Source organism: Sciurus carolinensis, chromosome 8, assembly GCF_902686445.1.
Source record: "Sciurus carolinensis chromosome 8, mSciCar1.2, whole genome shotgun sequence".
In the NCBI taxonomy this organism is placed as follows: Eukaryota; Metazoa; Chordata; class Mammalia; order Rodentia; family Sciuridae; genus Sciurus; species Sciurus carolinensis.
In genome coordinates, this window is record NC_062220.1 from 47391006 (window position 1) to 47416201 (window position 25196).

Sequence of the window (25196 nt, forward strand, 5' to 3'; positions counted from 1 at the left end):
AAAAATTATTATTCTATAAACTCTAATAAAATTACTTTTCTAGGCTCATAGACTAAGTCAGGTAGCCTCAGAACACCCTAGGATAAAGTGGTGCAGAAAGAATTGTCAGCATTTTTATGTGACACATAGTAAAATCAGCCCAGAGAAGCCAAGTTATCTTCCTGCAGTCACACAGTTCCTGGATTGGTGGTAATGCTGGAACTAACTCCTCCTCTTTGAGCTGTCTGAGAGACATCATTTATTAATTATACTGATTTAGAGAAAGCCCATCAGAAAGATAAAAACCTAGTGAATAAATATCTTCAGAAATCACTTTAATTTAAAATTAATACTTTTAATACTTTTCATTTTTAATGTCTAAGGTTAGTTCTAAAAGTTAATGATAGGATATAAACACTTATTTATAAGAAAAATCTCACTGGAGACATTTTAACGTGGGAGAATGATCATCAGAAACTAAACAGCTCATTATTAGCATGGTTTTACTACATGTCAAACTGCTGTCTGTGAGTTGTTGGTCCAATCATGACAATTCTGTTGCACAATATTCTTTTATTTTCACTCGCTAATGACTTTTTTACTCTGTGCGTGTGTGTGTTTGTATGTGTGTGTGTGTTTAAAGAAGATGAAATCAAATGTTTTCTGTTCTCTGTATATACAAATTCTCACACAATTTCTAATTTATGAATGTACTATAGATATTAAACATTCATTTGTATTCATATACACGCAATCTACGTGTAGTGTGTGTGGGCGAGAACGTAAGAGATTTAGTCACAGTTGTATTCAATCCAGTATTTTGGTCTTATTTGGTCTCTGATAGGAAAGACAAGAGGCACACATGGTAAAAACACAAAACTGTACAGAGCATCTTAACTAAATGAATTTCAGGTGCCAGGAGCAGGGAGTTGGCCTTCTGATATTAGGAAATTGATCTTTATTCTAAGGACTAAAAAATTCTAAGTCTTATTCTTTAGTACAAAGTACTGTAGCTTATTCTTCATGGGATGGACTACCATTTTTAAGGCAGATTATTAAGTATGTCAACATTATGGTTTAAAATAATATGTGGTTCATCTTTAGTTGGGATTTTGTTAATTGTTTACATAGAAGCATTTATTTTTGATAAGATTAGAGGTACAATGAGAGAGTCCTATTTTGACAAGGCTTTTCTGCTTTCCCCAAGTAAGAAGGCATTTACGACTCTGGATTCTCTGAGTCAAAAAAAAGAAGAATGTGAGTCCAACTTGTGTAGTCATTAAAAGTGATATTCAAGATTAGGCTACACGAACCTTGACTTAAGCCATCCTGACAAGACGTTTGTTTGACATCCAAGTTCTCCATGGTATCTCCTTTGGAGACTTCACCAAGAGATGTTCTTCTCTCAAAGATGTTGTTGTTATTGTTAACTTGAGTCCCATTTTGCTTCAGTAGTCTGAACACCTCAGCTTCCAAATCTCTAATCTAGAAAAACAAAAAATCTATTCATAAAACTCTAAAACAGCACTCCTCTCCAAGTACCAGGTAAAACTATCTCATGTTTCGAGGACTTTTGAGAATACAACTCACCCGTACTTGTAGGCCTTGAACTTCCACAAGATGAGCTTTTTCTAAATCTTCTATTTTCTTTCTTTCTACTTCTTGTCTTTTGATGAAATCAAGCTCTCTTAAGAAAAATAACACATATGGTTGTATCAAACACTTAACGGGTAAGGTAATGTGAGTTCTTATCTGAACAATAAAGTTCACAATGAGATAAACAAAGAATTATTTAAATAAACAAAAATCAACTATAGTTAGAGGAAATGTTTACAGTAATGAAAGAAAATAAAATATCTTTAATGGATCACAAAATAAAGAATAGCATTTTGATTCTGTTTATTATGATTTTCATTTATAGCTCCTGATTCTAGAGCACCCATATATATGCCTTGGTGGAGACTTTAATTATGTGTCAGGTAGAAATGATTCCCTATTTTCAATGTCACAAACGTAAGTAAAGTGATGCAAATAGATGGTAAGAGTTGCAAAAGATAATTAATATAAGCTATCTTTCTATGAATAATCATGGAGAAGGATACTATGGGGAGAAAGAGAAATACTTCTATTTTGAGAGACTAGATGCAAATTTGGCAAACTTTATTATAAAACCATTACATGAAAGAGAATTAGGTATGGTATATTTGGCAAAAAAATTAAAACAGTGATATGTGGAATTCACGGTAACAAAAAGCAATTACCCTTCTTTTTATCATACATTTTTATAGCAATCTCTTTTAAATATTCAAAATATTATTTCCATGATAGGAGACAGAGATATGCTGAATCTTACACACACACTTAACTTCTAAGGCTTGACACGAAGACCAGAAAAGATAATGGCATTACTACTTTTTTGTTTTAGCTAACAGGAAGTAACTGACCAAAAAAAATGTAATAAAAATTTCCTTGGTCTTTCCCTCTAACATTATACCAAAATCCAAAGGGTGAAAGCAAAGCAGCAGCAGCAGCAGCTCAGAAAGAGCTGCTGGAATTCCAAAGCAGAGGGTAGTGATGGTCTCTAACTGTAGGGAACTGGGGCGCCCTGTGATTCTTTCAACAACTGAGAAATGCAGAGTGGCAGGGTGGGGGTCCGTTCAGTCAATATTTACACTGTCTGTCATGGGGAAATTCAGACAAAAGCAGCCTGATCCAAGCCCCAACTGCTCCTTAGCAAGTACCATAGCCAATCATTCTGCAAAACTTTAGCTGTATTTCGGGTTTTTAAATCAGAGATGTTTCCAAAAGGAAAAAAGGTATTCAAATGCTGTAATAGTTACTATCAATGATTAGCCATCAAAAAGAAAGAAAGGAAAAAGGAAAAGAAAAACCAGGAGGCATATGATTGTGAAGAAATGGCAAAGTATGCAAAATACACTCTCACATGAAAAAATGAGGGAAGAGGTTTCCAGAATGTAATAACTATTTTGGTGGTCACTATACTGCTGACAAGGGAAAAGCTTGAGGTCATCTTTTCTATTCCACTAGATATTACAAAAATGTTGGCCATAAGCTGCTTACTTTTGTTGAAAATCCTTGATCAATTTCTTTGCCTTGTTGTACTTCTTTTCCAAGGCCTGATACTGGCTCTGAGTCTCTTTGAGATGTTCATTCACCGTGTGGCATAATGTCTGAGCCTCAATCCAGTAGCTCTCTAACTTCAGCATTCTTTCTTTATTCTCTTCTATGTTCTGTTGGAGTTGGGTTTTTTCTAGCTCCCACCTTACTTTCTCATTTTCTGCTGCCTGCAACTGGAGAAAGCAAATGTCAAGGCCAGAATAATTTGGGTATGTCTGCAGCAAAAATCTCTAATATTTTTACAGCATGTTTTAGATTAAATTCCATTGTTACATATACTCAATCAGAAAAACATCTTGAGATGAGAAAAGCAAGTATTATTTCCGTAATTCCACAAAGGATAAAACAGAAGCCTTGAAAGAGAAATTATTTGCCCAAAGTGGAACATCTGTTAAAAAACATGGGTTTGATTCCAGATCCCATGAATTTTCCTTCAAAACCTGCGTTCTGAAATTCTATAAGCAGGAAAAGACAGTTTAGAGTTTGCATGATTGTCCAATAAATGTCAAAGTGTTTTCTTCGGGAGATTTTTTAAAATGTAAAATGATATAAAAAAAATTAACTAAAAAGGGAGTGAGGATAGGCAGGGAGAGAGTGGCAAAATCACAGGATGGCCCAATGGTTAAGAAGGGGACTCTGGAGTCATTCAGCTTAGATTTGAATCCTAATTTTGCCATTATTGGCTCTTAAACTTTGGGTAAGTAATTAAATTTTCCCAAGAGACAATGATATTGTCTCTGTGACAGAATCATGATATAACATATTGGCCTGCTTGGAACTAATCCTTGGGGACAATAATCATCTGATAAATGTGAGATATTATTACTTTTCTTTTAACCCTTGTGGATGGTATTATTAGGTTCTTTATTTCAATGGTATGAACATAGTCTGTATCTCATTATATTATGGGCAGTGTTATGAATTTCCAGATCTTCATAAACCTCAATTCACATAAAAGTATAAGGGCAGATAAGTAAAAATGTAAATGGTTCTTTGATTAATTTTAATCCCTCCAGTAGAACAGAAAGGCAGCTTTTTGTAGCCTCTGCTTCTAGGTACTCTTAGGAATTGACAATATACCTCTCTAATACCTTCATTTCTACAGAAATTTACGACTGATCATTTAGGTAAGGGCTTAGAAGTCACTTATTCGCAATAATCATAAGCCCTTCCACCTAGTGCTTTTTATCTACTTCCTAAGCCTTCTTTAAGGTCCAAAAAGATTGTGGAATCATTATAAATTATAAATGCTCAAAATCAAGATATTTTAAAAATCATCTATCATTCAGTAAATGGAATATATATGTTCACATATGTGTGTGCATATGCATACAGAGAGAGAGAGATGTTTTTGTGTCTTTTTTTTTTTTTTTTTTGGTACCAGGGATCAAACCTACTGAACTACATCCCCAACCCTTTTTATCTTTTATTTTGAGACAGATCTAACTAAGTTGCTGAGGCTAACCTTGAACCTGTGATCCTCCTGCCTCAGCCTCTGAGTTGCTGTGATCACAAGCATGTGCCACCACACCTGGCTATAAATTTTTAACTAAACCCATTTGTAAAACAGATTACAAAGTTAAAAAATAGCCCAAAACACTTCAAAAGTAGGAATTCTATTATTAACATATATTATCATGATAGCAAGTTAATCTGTCAATATCATAAGCCAATGTAATCAGAAAAACATAAATACTTATTTATAGTATTTTCTAAATTAAATGTTTATAATCTAACACACAAGCTCCACTGAAGCATTTATAATCACAGGGGCATCTTTTTCCCTAATTGTAACCAGTTTTTAAAAGTCTACTTTTTCTTTCTATGTCAAGAAACAAATGCAATTTAAAAAAGGACTAGGGTTTTTTTTTTTTTTAACCTCATCTTTTATTAAGAATCATTTTGTACCAAGTTGTTTATTTACCAACCACTACTAATGTAAAAATTACTATTCACAGTATTGGGCTGACACCATGAATGATGTATAGATGTGTTTTGACTAAAGAGCTCCAGAGCGAGAATATCATTTAACCAAAATAGCCTCGCTAATTCATCTCCATTTAAAACACACAGAAAAACCAAAACAAGTGTTCAGTGTGAATGAGAAAACGGATCATTAGTGGTGGGGGAGTAATTATGTCTTAATTTTAAAAAGATCATAGGAACAACAAGGAATATTGTTTTAAAGTAATTCAAAATGTATTTTTAAATCTGTGAAATTAAGCATGTGTTAAAACTAATCACAATCGCTAGAACTGTAGCTCACACAAACAAGTACCTTATAATTTACCAATTAAAAATGCCTTTTTGAATCTTGCATTATTTCATGTACAGAGACTAAAAATACCATTCCCTTTTATTAAGACTTTCCTCCCTTACAAATTTTAAAACTTGTGAAGTAAACTTGCCTAAAAATTTCCAGTAGTACCTGGCACCTAAAATCAATTATATATGTATTGTTTATAATATTTCATTCTTACAAATTAGAAACTGTTTTTATCAAGAAATAATGTGCTGTATTAAAACAATACATTGTTTCTGGTGAATAAACTAAAAATAAATAAATGATTAAATCTACAACAATGTAAATGAAAGAATTATAAACATACCTCAGACACCTGAACCATTAAAAATACTACTTCTTGAGGACTTCTCCGAGGAAACTGGCTACATATGTGCAAACACATAAATATATACATTTAAAATATCATGCTATTTTCCCTGAGAAGTACTTGAATGTTGGTTCTCACCAGCATGTTCTATGCATCTAATGGTGGAAATGAATCTCTCATATTTGTATTCTTTCAAATGCACAGGAACAAATCTTTTAGTCCTAGGGTTGAATTTATTTAGTTTGTGAAGTTTAAAGAGTACAATTCAAACACCATGTACTGGTGCTTACCTTGGTCTTCAATTTTTGAATCTCTGCTTCTGTAACTGCATGTTTGATTTGCAACTGAAAATTGAAAAGAAAATATCTGAACTAAGAGAATGTATCTGTATTTTTAAAGTCTCACCAGCTATGAGAATACCTTAGCACATAGTAAAAAGCCTAGAAAAGTGCTGCAATGCAGAAGGTTGTAAATTAAAATGTCTAGTGTGTAAAATGACTCACTGGGTGCAAACTAATTAAACACAGGGTTTATGGCTCACATTCCCTAACATCAGATTAGGTTACCAGTTTAATTGCTCAGGGACCAAACAGAAGTAAACACTTTTTTTTGTTTTTGCTCTTTGCAGCTCTTCCTTTATGATTTGACTGTCAAAGCACTGTTTCCTTGCTTAGTTGGGGCGAATGGAAAGGTTTAAGCCTAGTCTTTGGATCAGGAGCAACATAAAGATTCAATTCCATATCTGGAAGAAAGGTGGCGCTATGGTTCTGTGAGTCACTTGCACATTCAGATGAAGCAGCTCAGCTGCAAAGAGAAAAAGAGGAGGATGCAGTTTCACAGAGAAATCTCCGATTTTTTTTTTTTTTTCCTTTTTAATTTCAGGAGAGGTACTGATTCAGATTTCTGTTCTCCAAAATGCCCCCTCATATTTAAGAGTCAGACCTCAACTAGCTCCTACTACAACTTATTATCCTAACAGTCACCATTTGTTTGTTTTGCTTCTCCCCTCCCCCCACTGTTCTCTTTGTAAAGGAGGAAGAATCAATGAATCTTTGATTTTCTTGAGGGATAAACAAACACCCCCAAATTTAATGAAAACAATTTACAGGTTCAGAAGTTCTCTGAAATTCATGGAGTTGGATGTTTTTAGAATTTAGCAATTTTCTAATTTCAGAAAGGTAATAAGATGCATCTTCCATAAACTCTATATTACCCAAAGCAGAATCTGCAAACACATGAATATCTCTGCCACCAAGCATATGAATATTTCCACTAAGTGAAGTATATAAAGACCATAAATAGCATCCTGTCAGGTTTGTACCATCAAATTAGTTTGCCACACACTTTTAAGAAAACCTGTTTTGAGAGAAGTCACAGAGCTTGTTCAAGTTGCCACTAGAGGTAGGAGGTAGAGAGGAAGCAGTCCCAGGTCTGACTCTCCCTATCTCTGCTTCTTGCCTTCACCATGTGTCTAATGGAATCAGTGGCTTTGGGGTATGTTTCTCATTTAATCCTTACAAAAACCCTGAGGCATATGTCATCAACATCACCCTCCGATGAGAAATTATTAATCTGACTGGAAACCACAGGTTACTTTGAGTAATCTCTAAGCATTCTGACAGAATACAAAATGGTGCTCAGTTAGATTACTGTTGTTATGACTAGAACTTAAGAACATCTTTCTCATTTTTCAGCCAGCACTTAGTGAAAGAGAGTATGTGCTAGTCTCTTGAGGACACATGAACATGGTATTGAATCTACCTTTGAAATATCTATTCAGGGAGATTAATAAATTATCCTTCCTGAAAGAAGTCTGTGGATGAAGCCGACAGGGAAGTGGGAACCTGCTTCTAGAAGGCTTGATTAATATTTTTCTCATATAACCAGGTCGGATAGTCTCTGGCTTTGGTGTCTTTGTCATGTCTCAAATCCAACAGTGGACCCCACCTTCAAGGCAAAGTGGGCAAAATGGGCCTGACTACTTCCATTTCCTGAGGAAGAGAAAACTGCTACTCAAAGGGTAACAGAAGTTGAAAAGAGAAGCATAATTGGTAAAAAGTCGTGTTTTCTTACTCTAGAGCACTTCTCCACTGCTGAAGAGATTTATGCCAGAGACCAATAACTTTCCCAAGGGGTCAAGGGTTTTATGAGACAGTCAAGCTGATTGACAGTGGAGAGAAAAGAACAGAATCAGAGCCTATTGCCTGTTGGAACTTCTGGGCTTCAGAAATCTATGTTTGGAGAGAAGACTTGGGATTGAAGGACATAAATAAAAATAAAACTTCAGGTCAGTGTCTTTGAACTTACAAGACCAATCTCTTTCATCTCTTCTGTCATCTTTAACGTGAATGCTATAGATACGCACTCCGGATAGCAACCCAAATAAATATACGATTCTTACAAAGAGTAAGAGCTCTTATTTAACAGTCTGTAGGTATATTTGCCGTGTATATTTTCTATTTATTGTTTTTAAAAAGATGAATATGGAGCATTATGCCTATGACTGAATCAATATAATCCAAATATAACCACTAGAAATAGAAACACTCTTATACAGAAACATAAATAATCAGATTGAAGTTTTGTACTGGCTTGACTTATTCTGTATAGGATCAAAAACATTTTTAAGTATTATTTTAGTAGGAGAAATTTAGAGAGTTCTAGTACCATAAGTTTTATAATCAGGTAAGAGCAACATTCTCTACTCTGACATTATAAGGGCAACAATAACTGGTATTTGAATGTAACTTTATAAAATGGTTCAGCAATGGAATGAGAATTTTTACAATTATTTTTGTGAGTACTGGACTGATATCTGTTTACCCACAATAGGGTAAGCACCACAAAAGAAAGAACTGAAACTGGTTTTGTGAACCAATTTTTTTTTCATTTCCACTCAAAGCTTTATATATGGTGTCTTTCTTTTCTCAAGGAATGGTATATGCAAAATGAGCTGAAATAGGCTGAGAGAGCAACAGCATAACATGACCTGAATGACAATTACAACTGCAGGATACGTAGCACTGGATGAGATTCTCTAACATGAAAGGCCCTCCAAATCAGGACTCTGAAAGTGGTGTTAATGATGAAGATGCTGGATGTAGTTGAGAGCCTGTAATTATAGTTCCTTTTAAAATAAATGTTTACTACTAAGTACATCACAATGAGTAACTTTTTTGTTAATGGAAAGTTCCATAGGATAACTTAATTTATTCATTCTCCAATGCATTTGTGACTCTTCTGGCTTCTTTTATTATAGACTTAGATAAAACAATACAACTTTTAGACTTTGTTTTTCTCTCAAGGGGAATGTAGACTTGTTTTTACTAGGGCTAACAGTCTGACTCCTGAGGAGTAGTGGTGAGCCCCAAACAATGGGCAGTCAGTCATGAGGCACCCTCCGATTAACATCACCCTCCGATGAGAAATTATTAATCTGAATGAAAACCACAGGTTACTTTGAGTAATCTCTAAGCATTCTGACAGAATGCAAAATGGTGCTCAGTTAGGTTACTGTTGTTATGACTAGAACAGTTTCTGATGCAGACTCTCTCTACACCCCAAAATTACCAGTGATATAACATTAAGAAAAACTCACAACACCCCAAAGTCACTAAAACTAAAAATAACTGTTCCCAGAATATGAAACAGTCATGAAATTGAATTAAGATCACAAGTTCAAAGCCAGCCTCTGCAACTGTTGGGACCCTGTGCCAAAATAAAAAATAAGAAGGGCTGGGGATGTAGTTCAGTGGTTGATCGCCCCAGGTTCAACCCCCAGTATCATGAAAATTAAGAAAAAATCTATCCAGACCTCACCTAGTGCTAAAATGGGGCTCTCAATACTGTCCAGATAGCAAAACAAAACAAAATACACAAAAAACTATCATCTAAGCTTTGCTCTGATGACAGCTGAACATTTTGTAGCATCCTCACTGATTGCTTGAGATGTAGTCTGCCCAGTTGAGAAAGATGGACAACCTCTACTGTTTTGCCAGGAATGGCACCTCAAACCAGGTTCTGTCCCTTCTCAGTATTTCACATTTGTCAAACAGCAACTATTGGAATAGGGAAAGAATGCAGGTAGATGGCCAAGGCCCTCATCACACACAAATTGCATCCTTTCAGCTGCAGACCCCCCAAACAGTGAAATAGACAGCAGTGATCTGCAGAGTTTGTTAACAGGCCCAAGGTTGTCTGTTTTTCCTTTATTTATCTTGGAATGAGACAATGAGTTTTGTATTTGGTGTTAATAATTATTCACTTTTTTCATTATGAATCTCATGTCTAGACCTACTTCAAGGTAAAGAAATAAAGTGAAAATGATGTTTCCCATGAGTGAAAACATATCTTAAAGTAATTCTTGAGAACACCAAGACAAGACAAAAGAAAGAAGCAAAATAAGGAATGAGGAGAAAGAAAATTAATTTTTTAATAAAAGAACTAAGTCAAAGTGCTTAAAAAGAGGAATTTGAAGTTAAAAGCATGTTTAATGACATAGAAAATGGAATCATATTGATATGATGGGGCAAATTTGAGAAATAATCCCAGACATGGAAAATATGCACCAAGAAATAGAGCCATAAAATAAACATTGACTGATAGTGTTTCTAAAAGAGAAACAGAATAGAAAATGGTAATGGACTAAAATGAAAACAAAACGACAAAAACAAAAACAAAACAAAAAGACTATTAGAAGGGAGGAAGTCAATGAAAAGAGGTCTCTACTTTAAGAATTTGTTGGTTCTGTGGTTGTGGCTCAGTGGTAGAGTGCTTGCCTAGCACGTGTGAGGCACTGGGTTCAATTCTCAACACCACATAAAATAAATAAGTAAATAAAATAAATACATTTTGTAAAAAAAAAAAAAGAATTTGTGATTAAAAAAAATATGAAGCACAAGCCTTAAAAATAAAAGCATCCAAATGCCAGCCTGACATTAGACTTTTCCTTTAAGATATACTTGAAACAATGACATTTGCCCTATATTTTCAGGAAAAAAAAGCTTCTCAATCAAAATACTAAATCCAGCTAAATATCATTTCTATAGAGGAAGCTCATGAAAACCATATCTTCTACAAATACTTAATAATACTTAAGGATATATTCTGAGAAATTAGGAAAAATTTAGAATTTAAGAACTAGGAAATAGTGCTGAAAAGGTAGAACAGTGGAAACTGATTAACCCGAGAGTATGACTATTAGTTACAAATGCATTATAAAGCTATCTAAAAACAAGTTTTAAAAAGGGTAACAATTAAAATATAGTAACATCTCTCTTGGAACCTAAGATTGAATCAAAGGCTTTCATATGGAAATGGTATTGTTTTGTTCTTAACATTCAAAATTATAGAAATGGAGTCTACTTCTTTAAAACTTGAAGATTATCTGCAATAAAAACCAAAACCAGAAAAGAAATGCAAAGCAGACAACAAAATGGGAGAGTAATTAGACCTTGAATAATTATTCAATAAGTTTAAATTGGCTAACTTTTCTTAGTAAGAGATATAAATTCCAAGATTACATTTTGTAAAGTTAAAATAAAACAAAGTGCTTTGACCAGGTTTATGTTAAAGGTAGGTATACACTCACATGCTTTTGTGTGTTTACCCAGCAACTCAAACAAAAGTGGCAGTCAGAATATTAACATCAGATGAAGTACATATAAAGGTAAAACAAAACAAAACAAACAAAACAAAACTTTTAAGTCATATTTGATGTACTTTGAACATAAAATCAAAATAGATAACCACAGCCAGAGGACACAAAGAATAATAGTGAGGTATAATTTTACTCATATTCTCTGTTCAGTAGGTTAAATAAGGAAAAATGAATAAGGATTCAGAAGGTCTAAAACACAGGTCATTTCCATATCATGATAATTAGAATGTCATTCTTGGGATGGGAAGCTCATGAAAAATACATCTTCTACAGATACATAACAAATGACTTAAAAAATATACTCTCAGAATCACTTTTGTCACAAATATCCATATTATTCTTTAATATCTTTTCAAAAAAAACCCTGAAAAAGACATTATCTAACCACAATGTAATAAAACATTTAACTAATAAAAATATAATAAATTAAAAACTGTTTTCCCAATTATTCAAGTCAAAGAGAAAATGAAATAGCAAAAATGAAAATGACAAAGTGATGACAATAAGATGAATGCACACTGAATGTAAAAGATGTGGCAAAAGGTACAATAAGAGACAGTGTCACAATTTTAACTGCTTGTCTATAAACAATAAAATATGACAAATTAAGCACTGACTGCAATAAATTGGAATATGAAAATCAAACATGTCCAAGAGAAACAGGATAAAAATAATTCATTTAAAAATAAATAAAAACAGAAATGGCCAAATTAGGTAGGGGAAAACTTCCAACTTAGGTCAGCACTGCAAACTATCAAAAGTTATTTCTTGCCCCTCTTGAATTTAACTTTGGAGACACCAAAAATAGAATAGGTTCTTAAGCATCAGTTAACACAGGTACTTCAGACAACATAGGCACATCTAGATGTCTGGAAAACTGAGGATATGGGGCAGGAGAATGTCAGCAACCAGGAATGGGGAATAGCAATTTAGTTAAACTTTACTAAACCTGGGAAGTGTACATCTGGAAGTAAATCAAGAATAACCTATTCCATGGCCTAAAACTGTGACTTTCCAGCCACTAACTTAAGTAGGAACCTTTGATACCAGGTGAGAGAAAAATAGTAGTGCCTGAGAATTAACAAAAGAACATCACTGCAATCCCATTACAGTAGGATAGAAAAGAACACAGGTGACCTGGAAACAATCATCTTGTAAAAGGACCACCCGCAAGTATATTTAACTAAAACTCCTGGAGTACAAAAAAATAGAGAAGAGGGGAGGGTATGCTATGGTTATTTTTTTTTTAATGACAAAAACATAGATATTGATCAGCTTTATATATTGCTAGATAACCTAAGACTAAATTAATGTAGTCAGGGCAATAAAATAAAAATATTAACTTTGAAGCATCAGATAAAAATTTGACATATCTAATGAAAAAGAGGTAGAAAATTAAAAAAAAAAACAGAAGAAAACTTGGAAAGTAGAAAATATGATATGAAGAGACAGGCATAAGCATTAATACTAAGATGATTAAAGTAAATGTAAATGGATTACACTCCAATTAACTGACAAAAACTTCCAGAGTAGAATAAAAGTAAGATTCAGGAACAGGATGCCTAAAGGAAATATATTTGAACCAAAGAATTTGGAAAGAATGAAAATAAAGGAATGGAAAACACAGATGCTGTGAAGCAAATATAAAGCCAAAGAAAGCCAGCGTTGAATTCCTACTACCAAATGAAATAGAAGTTGGTGCAAAATGCATCCCAGGGGACAGGGACATGTTAAAATAAATCAAGAAGGTGTAATAATACTGAACATATATGTAACAACAAAGATTCAAAACATAAAAGTATACATAAAAATATAACCAAAGGAATTACAGGAAGCAATAAACAATAGTAGCTGGTGATTTTAACATATGCTTTTCTGAATTGGTAGATGAAGCAGACAAAGTCTAACTCATATTTTAAAAGATATGTGTGTATGTGTTTGCATTATTAATCTTATTTTTAAATATGAAAAACATACAAACTTTGCACCCAGACACAGAATGGGTGTGCCTTCTGCATACACAAGGAGTATTAAAACTGTTTATGAACCAAGTTTCAAAAAGTCTCAAAAGTTCTAAACAAAAGCTGGTATATGGAAAATATGTTTTCTGAATAGTGCGCAATAAAGTTAAGAGCCCAATGAGAAAGCAAAACAAAATAAAGTTCTATATGTATGGGAAATAAAAAAAACATACCACAGAATAATTCTTGTGTTAAGAAGGAAATAAGAAATGACATTTAAATGATAATGGTATTCTACATGTAAAAAACTGACAAGTAGCAAAAGCAATATTTAGGAAAAAAATTAGAGCTTTAAATACACTTTCCAGAAGTACAACCCATTAAAAATTAAGGCTGGGTGCGGTCACGCATGCCTGTAATCCCCAAGGGCTTGGAAGTCTGAGGCAAGAGGATCGAGAGTTCAAAGACAGCTTCAGTAACTTAGTGAGCCCCTAAGCAACTCAGCAAGACCCTGTCTCTAAATAAAATACATAAAAAAAGGCTGGGGATGTGTCTCAGTGGTTAAGTGCCCCTGATTCAATACCCGGTACCAAGCTAATATAATCTTTGTAGCAGCTTTAAAAAATATATATCTTTAGTTGTAGATGGACACAACACCTTTTTTTTTTTTTATGTAGTTTTTTATGTGGTGCTGGGTACTGAACCCAGTGCCTCACGCATGCTAAGCAAGCGCTCTACTGCTGAGCCACAACCCCAGCCTGCAGTTTTTGATTAATGAATGCACTCTAGTCAGATTTTCTGTTACTTAGCATAGGACACTTAGCTAACTAGTAAAGGGTGCCATAAAATGTAAGAGAGGACCAGGAAAAAAAACCAGCATGAATTGAATATATAAAATCCATAAACTTAAAGATTCAATATGATAAAGTATCACTTCTTCATAAATTTTCTAGTTTAATCTAATTACAATAAAAATGCGAAGAAAATTATTATAAGGGAATTAAAGAAGATATTCAAACATTTTCTTCAATAAGAAATTTTTCTTAAATAGGAATTTTAAAAGAGTAAACTAGATGTATCGAATTTATTCCATCGATGCTAATGTGTAATCTAAAAACGTTGCACTGAAGAAAAGTGAAAAGATGGAGCAGAGAAGGAAGGCCCAAAGCAATCCACAGTTCAGGCACAAATTCTGTAGATAATAATGCAGCTCTCTGACCAGAGGGAAACAGGCAAATGAGCATTTAAGTGCTCACCACCTTGTCAACTTCTTGGCAAAATTAAATTAGGTACCTGTCTGACATTGTACCATGAATCATCAGTACATTCCTGATACCATTCATTCACAAAATATTTAACCATGAATTATATGCCAAGAACTGTGTAAAGATACAATCATGAGCAAAAACAGAGCACTGCTGGGTTTAGTAGGAAGATATGTAACAGGCCAAAAGTAGGACTGATGGGGAAAATGTCAGGCTAATGAGCTTCGCCTGAGAAATATAACAGGTAATTTTGCTTAAAACAAAATTAAGAGAACCTTGTAATATGAGACTTTGCAAAGACTCCAATATAACACGACCCTTTTCTGTGTATAATCCTCTGAAAAATGTGTAGTGCTATATACAGTATTTGGATGTCCGTGAATCACATCAATAAACTTTTAAATAAACTTTTAAGACTGTGATAGTGGCAGTGTACAAGATAAAAATGTAATGAAAGAGTCAACACAGTTGCTTCTGAGAGCAATCTCCTGAAGAAATTAAAATACCAAGATGTTAAATATAAAACAAAAAAGAATAAAAGAATTACAAGTAAAATTATGTAATATTTGCCTGTTCTTAAGGTTGAGACAAACCTCTAATTCTTATACACCAAAATTACTGGCAAAATATAAGTTTTGCTAAGCAGGCTAAAAATAAATCTGTCACAATATATAGAATGGATCCTCATCATGCAACTATCTACATGATAGCTTCCTTAGTTGTTTTTCAAAATTTTCTCTTGAATGTCAGAAAGCAAATAATTTAGGATTTATAGAACATAGGGTCTGAGACAATTCAACTTGACTAGTAAAGTATGAAATTGGCTACAAACAAATAGTAAAGAGAAGGGCATGGTTGTATTCAAATAAAACTTTTATCTACAAAAAAGCAAAACCAAATACAGAAACAAAAACAGGCAATAAACCAGATTTGGCCAACGTTATATAGTTTGCTAACCACTGACCTGGTCTAGATGAGACAGTTGTCTATACAATGGTGCACACTTAAAACAATATTTTCGGAGCATTGACTCCTTGGTTCAATTCAGAAAATGCAAAGTATAACTTCCCATTATCCTATCTGTGACTTTTAGGCTCTGTAGCTCCTATATAAGAATGTGAAACATTCTTCCAGCTCCATTATCTACTAGAGAGTAAGGGTCATATTCACCCATTATGAAAGAGCCCTATTATAAAGGCTTTTTGTCAGGGCACACTACCTTGATCTCACTGCCTCCAATACTTGTCAAAGTTGGACTGATAGTTTAAACATTCAAGGAAGATTTCTTAAAGAATACATATTCTACATACTCTATTAGATAACTTATATTCTTAGACCAAATCAGAGCTGCAGAAAAAACATATCTAGATAGAAATTTTTCATCTAGCCACTACCAACAGAACTTTTCTTTTCCTACATTCCTCTTTGACTTTAAGATATTAGCAAATACAGAAGGTCTTTGTAGGAAATGAGGAGGTGGGCTGGGAATGTGGTTCAGTGCTAAAGCATTTGCTAGCATGCATGTGGCCCTGAGTTCAATCCTCAACATTACAAGAAAAAACAAACAAGAAAGAAATGAGAAGGTGATAAATAATGATACCTTCATTTTCAACAATGGAGGATGCTTCCCCAAAACAATGAAAGATCAATTGCTGTTTTACATGCTGCGGTTCTGAGTAGTTAATTTAAAAGAAGAGTTTATGTGGTTACTACCTATTTGCCCATTCAGGATCTTTTCCTGGCCCTTCTCTAACAGCTCCTTTCCTCAGAAGTTGACCTCTGCATACTTTGTATTATCCAGGCTCCCACTGCTGGAATTTGACTGTGGAGGTGTGGAGGTGCTCCCCACCAGGAAGAGAACAGCACTGGGAAATGGGTAGATATCACCCTTGCCCGGGAAAGCAGTATTTAGTAGTGGCTGCATCTTAAAAAGCTGCAGGTGTTCAACGGTCCTCTTTCAAAATGGGAATCTCTTTCCTTCTCTTTACCCATTAAGCCAAAACATAGTGACAGCTTCCTGCTGTTGCCAGTCCCTGTGCATGTCACCATTCCTTGTTAGTTCTATCAACTCTGTTCAGAGTCTGTTCATTAAACTCTTCAATTAAACCCTTTGGGTATGCCATCTGATTCTTATTAGGACTCTGTTTTAGGAAAAGAAAGAAAAAGGAGACTTTTTAGACGCACTGCCTTAGAGGAAAGCTCATCACTTGGAAAAAAAAAAAAAAAAAAACAAACCTCTAGAATTTATTATGAATTTTGCACACTCTAAGTTTGAAATTATGGGCTCTATATGTTTGTTGCAAATTGCCACTATGACATATATGAAGCACTTAAATCAGAGATAATGAAATGAGATCTTAAATTTTACTCCAAAATTTGAGACTCAAGAAAATCTATTAAAAAGTTTTCATTTGAAAATTGATCATTCTTAATATTTATTTGATCAAAAACATACACTTACTAATGAAATGGACATATATAAATATTCTGCAGATCAGTGGCTTACCTCTTTGAACTTGTGACTGAGCTTGCTTGTGTCCAGGTCTGATGGGGAAAACATGTCCTCATTCTCAGGTAGCTCAAAGACTTCAATGGCCATGTCACCACCAGGAAGAACCGGCCCTACCTCATCCTCTTCTTCATCTGTGGCATATTCTCCTGTCTGAAAGGAAGGGGATTTCAGAAATCCAGCTGTCCTTAACCCAGGTGGAGATGGTTTATTAGAAAACATTTTATAAGAGACATAAAAGATGTCACCAAATGGTAAAAGTGTGTAAGTCAGTTTTTAAATTGAGCATGCCTCATGCAGCCAATGTTATACACAAATGTTAGTTCAAAGATCCAAAGGAACAAGTCTGTGCCACATAAATGTTCATTTCTAAAAATTTAATAGAGAAGTAGCATCTCTAGTATAGCAACAAGTCTTATTTTTTTGATCTGAGTATTTGATGATTTTACTAAATAAAATTACATAGCTAAGGGAGATAAGTAATTTCTTTAAATGCCCAACTTCTGTGTGAATAAGTCACCCAATATTGGGAACAAGTTACCCAATATAGGAAGGAAACAGAGATCGAAGATTCATACAGTTTGAAGGGACCTTAATTAAACCTTGCAAAGATTTAGTAAATTAACTCTTCTAACCTTTAGAATTGCATCAGTTCTGTTTTGTTTGTTAATTGCTGTGGTAGTTAACTAATGAACTAAAGTATAAACTGAAGTTCTAACTCACAGAGTATACATGTATACAGTTCTACTTCCATAGTACTTTAACAAAATTATTTTGTCAATATGAAAATTTTTTTTCATATAAAATTCCAGATTTTCAGCTTTTTTGAGGAAACCAAAGATCTGTCAATTTAGACACACTGTGACAAGATAACAACTGGCAAAGATTGCAGCCACTGCCCCTCGTAGGCAGTCATTCACTTTTTAATACACCAGAACTTCCCGAACTCCACATCATTCTGCTGTTAGCTTCACTCCTTTATAACATCTGTGGGTCCCTGTAGATATTTGAGTACATGACCCCTGGAATAAATGTTCCTCTTTTCTACAAACTTCCTTAACATTATTGAAAGTAGCTCCTCTCCTGGCAGCATCAGGCTATGAGATTATAATTCAAAATAAGTGCTTGAAATCTTTATCCTATGATAAAATTTAAAAATAAATCATTGACTCACAGGGTTAAAAAGACAAAGTTCATTTAATTCAGCCCTGTCCTTCAGGTAGTAGTTTAATATATAAAACACAGATAGGAATTCATACTGCCTTCAAAAAAACCTTTATAAACAATACACTGAATGATGTATTCCTTTGATTAACAGGGCTCAGCATTTGCTGCTTTTTCTTTTTGTTCCACATTTCATTCTTTCTGCTAAACCTGCATACTCCCCTTTCCCCCCTTTCCTTCCCCTTTTATATAGTCACTGTCACAGATGGTACCTTTGTATATTGTATTCCCATTTACACAGACTTAGAATCATTATTTTGCACATTTGCCTATTAAATTATACAGGAAAAAGAGTGAAGTTACAAACCAAAGCAAAAGTATAATGATACTGGATTTTATATTTACCTATGCAGTTGCCTTTACCAGAGGTCTTTATTTTTTCTCATGGCTTCAATTCACTGCCTACTGTCTTTGCATCTCAGACTGAAGAACTAACTCCCTTTAGCATTTCTCGTAGAGTAGGACTACTGGTGATGAACTCCCTCAGCTTTATTTATAGTTTCTTCATTCTTTTTTTTTTTTTTTTTTTTATTTATTTTTTTTTTTTTTACGTTTACAAAGTTTCTTCATTCTTAAAAGATATTTTTTCATTCTTGGTATCTTTTTCTTTCAGGACTTTGTCGTCCTACTGCCCTTTGGCATCTATGATTTCTGAAGAGCAATCAGTTGTTAATCTTTAGGTGGAGGCTTTGTAATGAGAGTAACTTGTATTTTGTTGCTTTCAAAATTCCCTTGACTTTCAACAATTTGACTGTAATTTGTCTCCATGTGAATCTCTTTGTTCATTAGGCTTCCTGAGAGTGTATAATAATGCCCTCAAATCGGGAAGTGGTCAGCCATTATTTATTAAAATGTTTTTTCTTCCCCTTCTGTACACATCCCCTTTTTAAACTATGTCTGCACATGAAGGAAATCTGATTATTAACCTCAGTGTAGTGATTCCCAGTGTCTGGAAAAGCACTATTTAATTGCCTCAGACATATTCTTTTTTTTTTTTTTTTTTTTTAAGTGAATTTTTTAGTTTCCTCAACAGGTCAGAATCTCTGTAACTGTCTTTGTAGCTGTCCTCTAACTTCTCTCCAGGTTCTCCATATTTCTCCAAGTTGTGAAGCTAGAAGCAGACACAATTCCTACAAAGGAATTTGGGGTCACAGACCACAATAAACCACGTTGCCTCAGTATCCCTCAGTTTCTACTTCCTCACAGAGGTTATTATCATGAAGACCTTTACTTTGGAGGCATTTGTGTAGAGAAGTAAGCTCAATATCTTTCACGTTGAGCAGTCATTTTTCCGAACTGGTTATAAAACTCCCCACCTCCCTGCTTCGCACCCTCAAATAAAATCAGAGATGCTTTGACTGAGGGGGGGAAATAAAGTTTGAGATCGGGTGTTCCAATCATTTTGAAGTTATACAGCTGCTCAGTAGAAACCAGTCTGAAAAATGTCTAAACTGCAAATACCATTTCAAGTGTCTCTGGCACTTGGCAGGGTAAGGTAGCTGAAGAAGGGGACTGGTTGGTTCCAAAGGGCTTCTGTTTGTCAGTACAATTACATTTTACAAATCTTAAAAGGGTTTTAATTTTAGATATGGTATGGTTCTTATGGTATTCTGTAAATTAATCTATTTCCTACTTACATATTTTTAGAACAACAGGCACTTTGAAAATACCAGTGATGTTTACTAATGGAAATGTAGCAAGGCTAGTAAGTACACAATCTCGGGATAATTTGCTTAAAGTTTTCTTGTGGAGGTATAAAAATGTGAAAAATTTTTAACCCTATCATCACTACTAGCAGCAAACTTAAGCCTCCAGTTTTAAAGCTTAAACCCATATATAAAATTTAGTTCTGTATAATCAATTTGATGACTTGTTAAATTTTAAGTTAAAATTCAAAGTTCATATAAACCATAACAGTATGGTACATTCTAAACATAAGTTGAAAAAAACTATTTGATTTACTTTTGCCAGCTTGAAAATGAATATTTGTTCACTATGTGTGAGTGAATTAATATAAATATGTGCCTAGGATGTGGCCTGACACATAATAAGATCACAACAAATATTTTAAAAAATAAATAAATCCAACTGCGTTTCCTTGGTACTATCTAGAACTTCCCAAGGAAGTTTTCAGTGTATCAAGAAAATGAAGAGTCATTTGTTAAAAAAGTAATGTTCTGTCACATTTTTTTTTTTTAAACACAGGATTAGGGTATATACAACATAGGCAATTCTTACATCTAAGTACAGTTTTGGCTTTGTCATCCATATATAATGTCTCAATGTTATCTTGAAAATTTAAACATCAAAAATTCTTGCTGCTTCTGTTTTTGACTTTGCCAGTTACTTCTCCCTCCAAGTTCTAAAATTACATGCAACTGTACCAAAATTCTTATCATTCATTTCATCTTTCCATTTACTAATATTTTTTCTTTCCAACTAGCCTTTATAAGCATCCTAAGGGCAAAATATATCTTTTACTACTTGAGCCTACTTTGTACTTATTATAAGCTATGGACAGACTGTTCAAAAACTTTATATTCTATTGTGTATATGTACCACAGTTTCATTATTCACAAATGGTGTGATTCTACTTCATGTACAACCAGAGAAATGAATAAAAAATTTTAAAAATAAATTAAAAATTAAAAACCTTTGTATTACCATCCCCACCCTGAATAGACTTCAAAATAAAGAATGCACTTATTATAGACCCTCATAAACATCTGAACACAAAAGGGTTACATTTAGTGGACTAAGAATAATTAGTTCTTCTGATTCTATTCATTGAAAATGAAAATTATTTTTATGGCATGGTTAGTAAACCTCAAAATTAGATTGGACTAAGTCTGTCATCGTGGAGGAAGATGGTCAATGTTGTACAAAAATATTGTTACAACAAAATATTTCCATTGATAGCAAACTGCTTCTATTTTTGGTCAAATTAGAAGTTTTTCAAAGGCAGAAGAAATATCAGAAGAGTAGGAGAAGGGAGAGGAAAGGGAAAGAAATGCAGAATAGATTTGACAAAATTACTCCATGTGCACACATAAATATACTACAGTGAATTCTACCTTTATGTGTATCTATAAAGTACCAATTCAAAATATTTAAATGAGTGGAAGGTAGAGCAGTAGAGTAGAAGGGAAATATAGGGAAGAAGGAGAGGAGGGAGGAGGGGCACTAGGGACTAAAATGGAGTAAATTAAATTCCATGAACAAGTAATTATGTCAAAATGACCCTAACTACTATGTACAACTATAATGCACCAATAAAAAACAAAACAAAACTTTCAAATACCAGAGACTCTTGATATTATTTGTCTTAACCTGCAAATCTACTTCAAACATGGCAAGAATAGTTCTTAGGTCAAAAATACAGGTAGCAAATGTTTCATGTGTTATCTACTTTCTTAATTAACCCCTTTTACATTTGAATATTCCCATACAAAGGAGAAAAATGAAGAAGAGACCTTTCATAATATACTGTGCCCAACATTGTGTAGTCCCTAACAACTACTTGATATGGGTATTAATGTACTATCTTAATTTGAAGCGACTGAGACTTAAGAGACTTTACCAAGGACAATTAGTCAAGGTGTTGAAGCTATATCTCATACATTCCAAAGTCTGTATTCCTTATTCTATGTTATGCTGCTTCTAGTTGATAGAAACTAAAGCTTTGCAGAAAAACAACATCAAGAATATATTCCTTTCATATATTCTCAACCCAAAAGCCTGGTGCATAATGCTGTTATGCTGAGAATCACCTTTCACAACTTTGAACATTATCATTCAATTCATTTTGAAGACTTGCACCTGTGTTTACTGCCCTCTTCTATTGTGATCCTGGGCAAGTGCATAAAAGTCCCCTTTGAAAGGATGGGAAGCAGTAATAGGTGAGTTAATTGCAAAATGAAGAGAGGACTCTGAAAACCAAACATAAACATAAACACATTTACACTTATCTTAAATCACAGAACTATTCATTCATTTGCCCATCTTTTAATTGCAGGGCTAAGGTTTATTCTTGGCTTATGAGTGTCTGCTGACTGATGTTTCACACATTCTCTTATAAAAACTACAACCATAACGTATGATCTATAAAAATTATTGCAGTATCTTTAAAATGGATGAAAATGATTCTAGCAAGAAAAATTGGGAGTTAAATTCCTCTAGATTTTTAAGGTGTGCCCTTATCTTTCACATTTCTTCCCCAAACCTAATTTTGTTTAGCTATTTTTTTTTAGAAACATGTCTAGTGTTCAGAGATAAAACAACTTTCTTTACATTCACATTACATCAGAGCACTTAATATTTTACTAAATAGCATTATTACAATAATTATTGTGCTGACACAAGTATTTGTGTCACCTCTTGGTAAACACAAAACATTTGACAGGTGGGAGCAGAAGTGGGTAAAACACAAAAGCTGGAGATATTGGTCTAGGCTTTACAGACAGAGCAGAAAGTATCACATTAGTGAGTTAGAGAAGTGGGGGTGAATGAAAGAACCCTTGGTTTTGTGGTCACTTAGATCTAAGTTCAAATTCCATCTCTGAGACATTGGAACTGACATTCTCGTCTAGACATTCTAGACTGAAGCTTTGATTTCTTCATCCATAGAGTAAGAAAACAGTAGTTACTTAACATAACAAAGTTGCCATGAGATCAAATTAGACAGTGCTTGTAAAGTACTTAGCACAAGACCTGGCACATGGTAGGGTCTCAAAACAATTCATTGTTGTTGCTGCAATGGTAACACATTAGACCTTCTCCAATCTGTACCTTATAACTAGAAGTTTGCTAAACTTTGGTCTCATAGTTCTGTAGATCTTGATGCATACATCTTTTTAAAGCAAATCGGTCATTCTGAAGTAAAATGTACCTTTCATTAGAGCTGCTCCTCTTATATTCCCAGTTCTTCAGCAGACACTAACTTCTACCAACCCCCTGCCCCCAACCTCCATGCATCCATGCTCCTCATTGCCAGCTTCCACCCACCAGAGTGGTCCAAGGTGCATCTCTCTCTTTATCAGAAAATCCCAAGTTGCCACCTTTAAAACTTTCTGAATCTGCTCCTTTATCCCACTGTATGCCTTACTCACCAATAACACTTGGAAGTGTTTATATCTGCTTTTCCCCATCAACTTCTTTCATCTAAGAGCTCCTTGAGCCCACCAGGTACGATGTATCCCTGCAATCCTGGCATGGTTAGGGCACTGTTTGGCATGTAGTGGGCACTAAACAAATGTTTACTGAATAAATTAAGACAGTTGCAGCCACATCTGCACAGCACAACAGAGCCTGATTTTCTTGTTAATCTCAGCCTTTCAGTATGAAATATAGTGAAGCACAGCTGCAGCTGGGACCTAAATGACCCTTTGGGGGATTTTCTCTTGTTGTTAGGTTCAACCATTAGCAGTAATTTTTTCTGCAGCAATGTTTGCTCTGGTAAATTCAGGGAAACCAAATGGTGCTAATCATAAAAATAGCCTTAATTGTGCAGTTTTTGTGCAAATTTGTTTACTGAACATGAAACTGGTTATATATATTTTCAGACTCAGTTCTGAGAGAGAATAGGAGAGAGCTGTTTTTTCTTTGGAGCAGAAAGATCACAAACTAAGATGTGAAGGTTTAAAATTCCTCAGTCTGCACCAGCAATACAGATGGCTTTCAGCAAAAGCATCCCCTTTCTGCGAAGGAATCTCTTTTTATACTTTTTGTCAATGACTTCTATGTGCCCTAATTCTGTAATGTTTGGCCACTTTGAATGCTGTTTGCTCACCTATAAAATGGAAATAATAGCACTTTCTTCATGAGGCTGTCTTTACAATAATGATACATTCAAAGAGTTCATCACAATGCTTAGAACATGCTAAATAACTACGCAACTTGAGAACTATGATTATTTTCACCATCCCTTATTTCTCCGAGACAATGCCATAAAGTAATGCAACAAACAAGAGTATATGCTTTGGGCCTGAAGAGACTAGATCCCCAAAAGACAAAAGAATATTGCAGAGGCATTATAGTGGACATGCCACTTAGTTTGTAATTTTTATGGTCTCTGCTTCTATAAAACAGTATAAATGATACTAATCTCATAGGATAGTGAAGGATTTCAAATAAATACATAAAATAACATGATGTATAGATTTTCATATACATTAAATTGATTTCAGTTCCATTTATCAAGTCATTCAAAATTTCTTGTCAAACTTTTGTTCTCAGAATGTATCTGGATTTTCACTCCACTCTTACTATCTAGTTTCCAAGTAAAGCAACAGCTAAAATCCATATCTAGATTATGCATATGACCCTCTGTTTCCTGCCTTCAGGCTCTTAGCAACTCAGGTCAGTGGTAACACTACTGACAAAGTATTCTTCCTAAAATTCTAGAGGTCAGACCTGCCAATATATCTTTCCAACTATCCAAACTCATATTTTCCTTCTTTAATCTTTTTTCTAACAGTTGTGTTAGTTCATAAATTAGCATTTTACAGTATCTCATAGCTTTCTTTAGTTTTTCCTTTTAGAGAGTATACTCCAAGAGCAGGGACACTATTTCCTGCAATGGTGGGTAAATGCTACAAGGGCTCCCAATGATCCCTGCTTCCTGCATGTTCATGCTCTTGTAAATTCCTTCGCCATGAGAGTAGGCTGGACCTAAAAACTCACTTATAATAATTAGAATACAACAAAAGTACTTCTGAGATGAGAGTACACAAAGATGGGGACTTGCATTTCTTCAGTCCTCTTGCTCTCTGTGAGCCCTCACTGTTGGAAAGTAAACTGTCATATTGTGAGGATGAAGAGGCCCCCGTTACACATTACAGGGAACTGAGG

The 25196-nt window shown here is 34.3% G+C and overlaps 1 protein-coding gene across 10 annotated transcripts in view; it reads right to left on the reverse strand.

Moving 5' to 3' along the window:
- The window catches only part of Ppp1r9a (protein phosphatase 1 regulatory subunit 9A), a 310969-nt gene that overhangs the window by 45471 nt on the left and 240302 nt on the right, over positions 1 to 25196 (reverse strand). For all 10 annotated transcript variants that reach the window (XM_047560855.1, XM_047560860.1, XM_047560859.1 and 7 more), the window contains 5 exons: positions 17121 to 17276; positions 6020 to 6073; positions 3061 to 3290; positions 1570 to 1666; positions 1293 to 1464 (listed from right to left, as the gene is read on the reverse strand). In XM_047560855.1, the coding sequence (XP_047416811.1) occupies positions 1293 to 1464; positions 1570 to 1666; positions 3061 to 3290; positions 6020 to 6073; positions 17121 to 17276 (709 nt within the window). The remainder of the gene's footprint in view (positions 1 to 1292; positions 1465 to 1569; positions 1667 to 3060; positions 3291 to 6019; positions 6074 to 17120; positions 17277 to 25196) is intronic.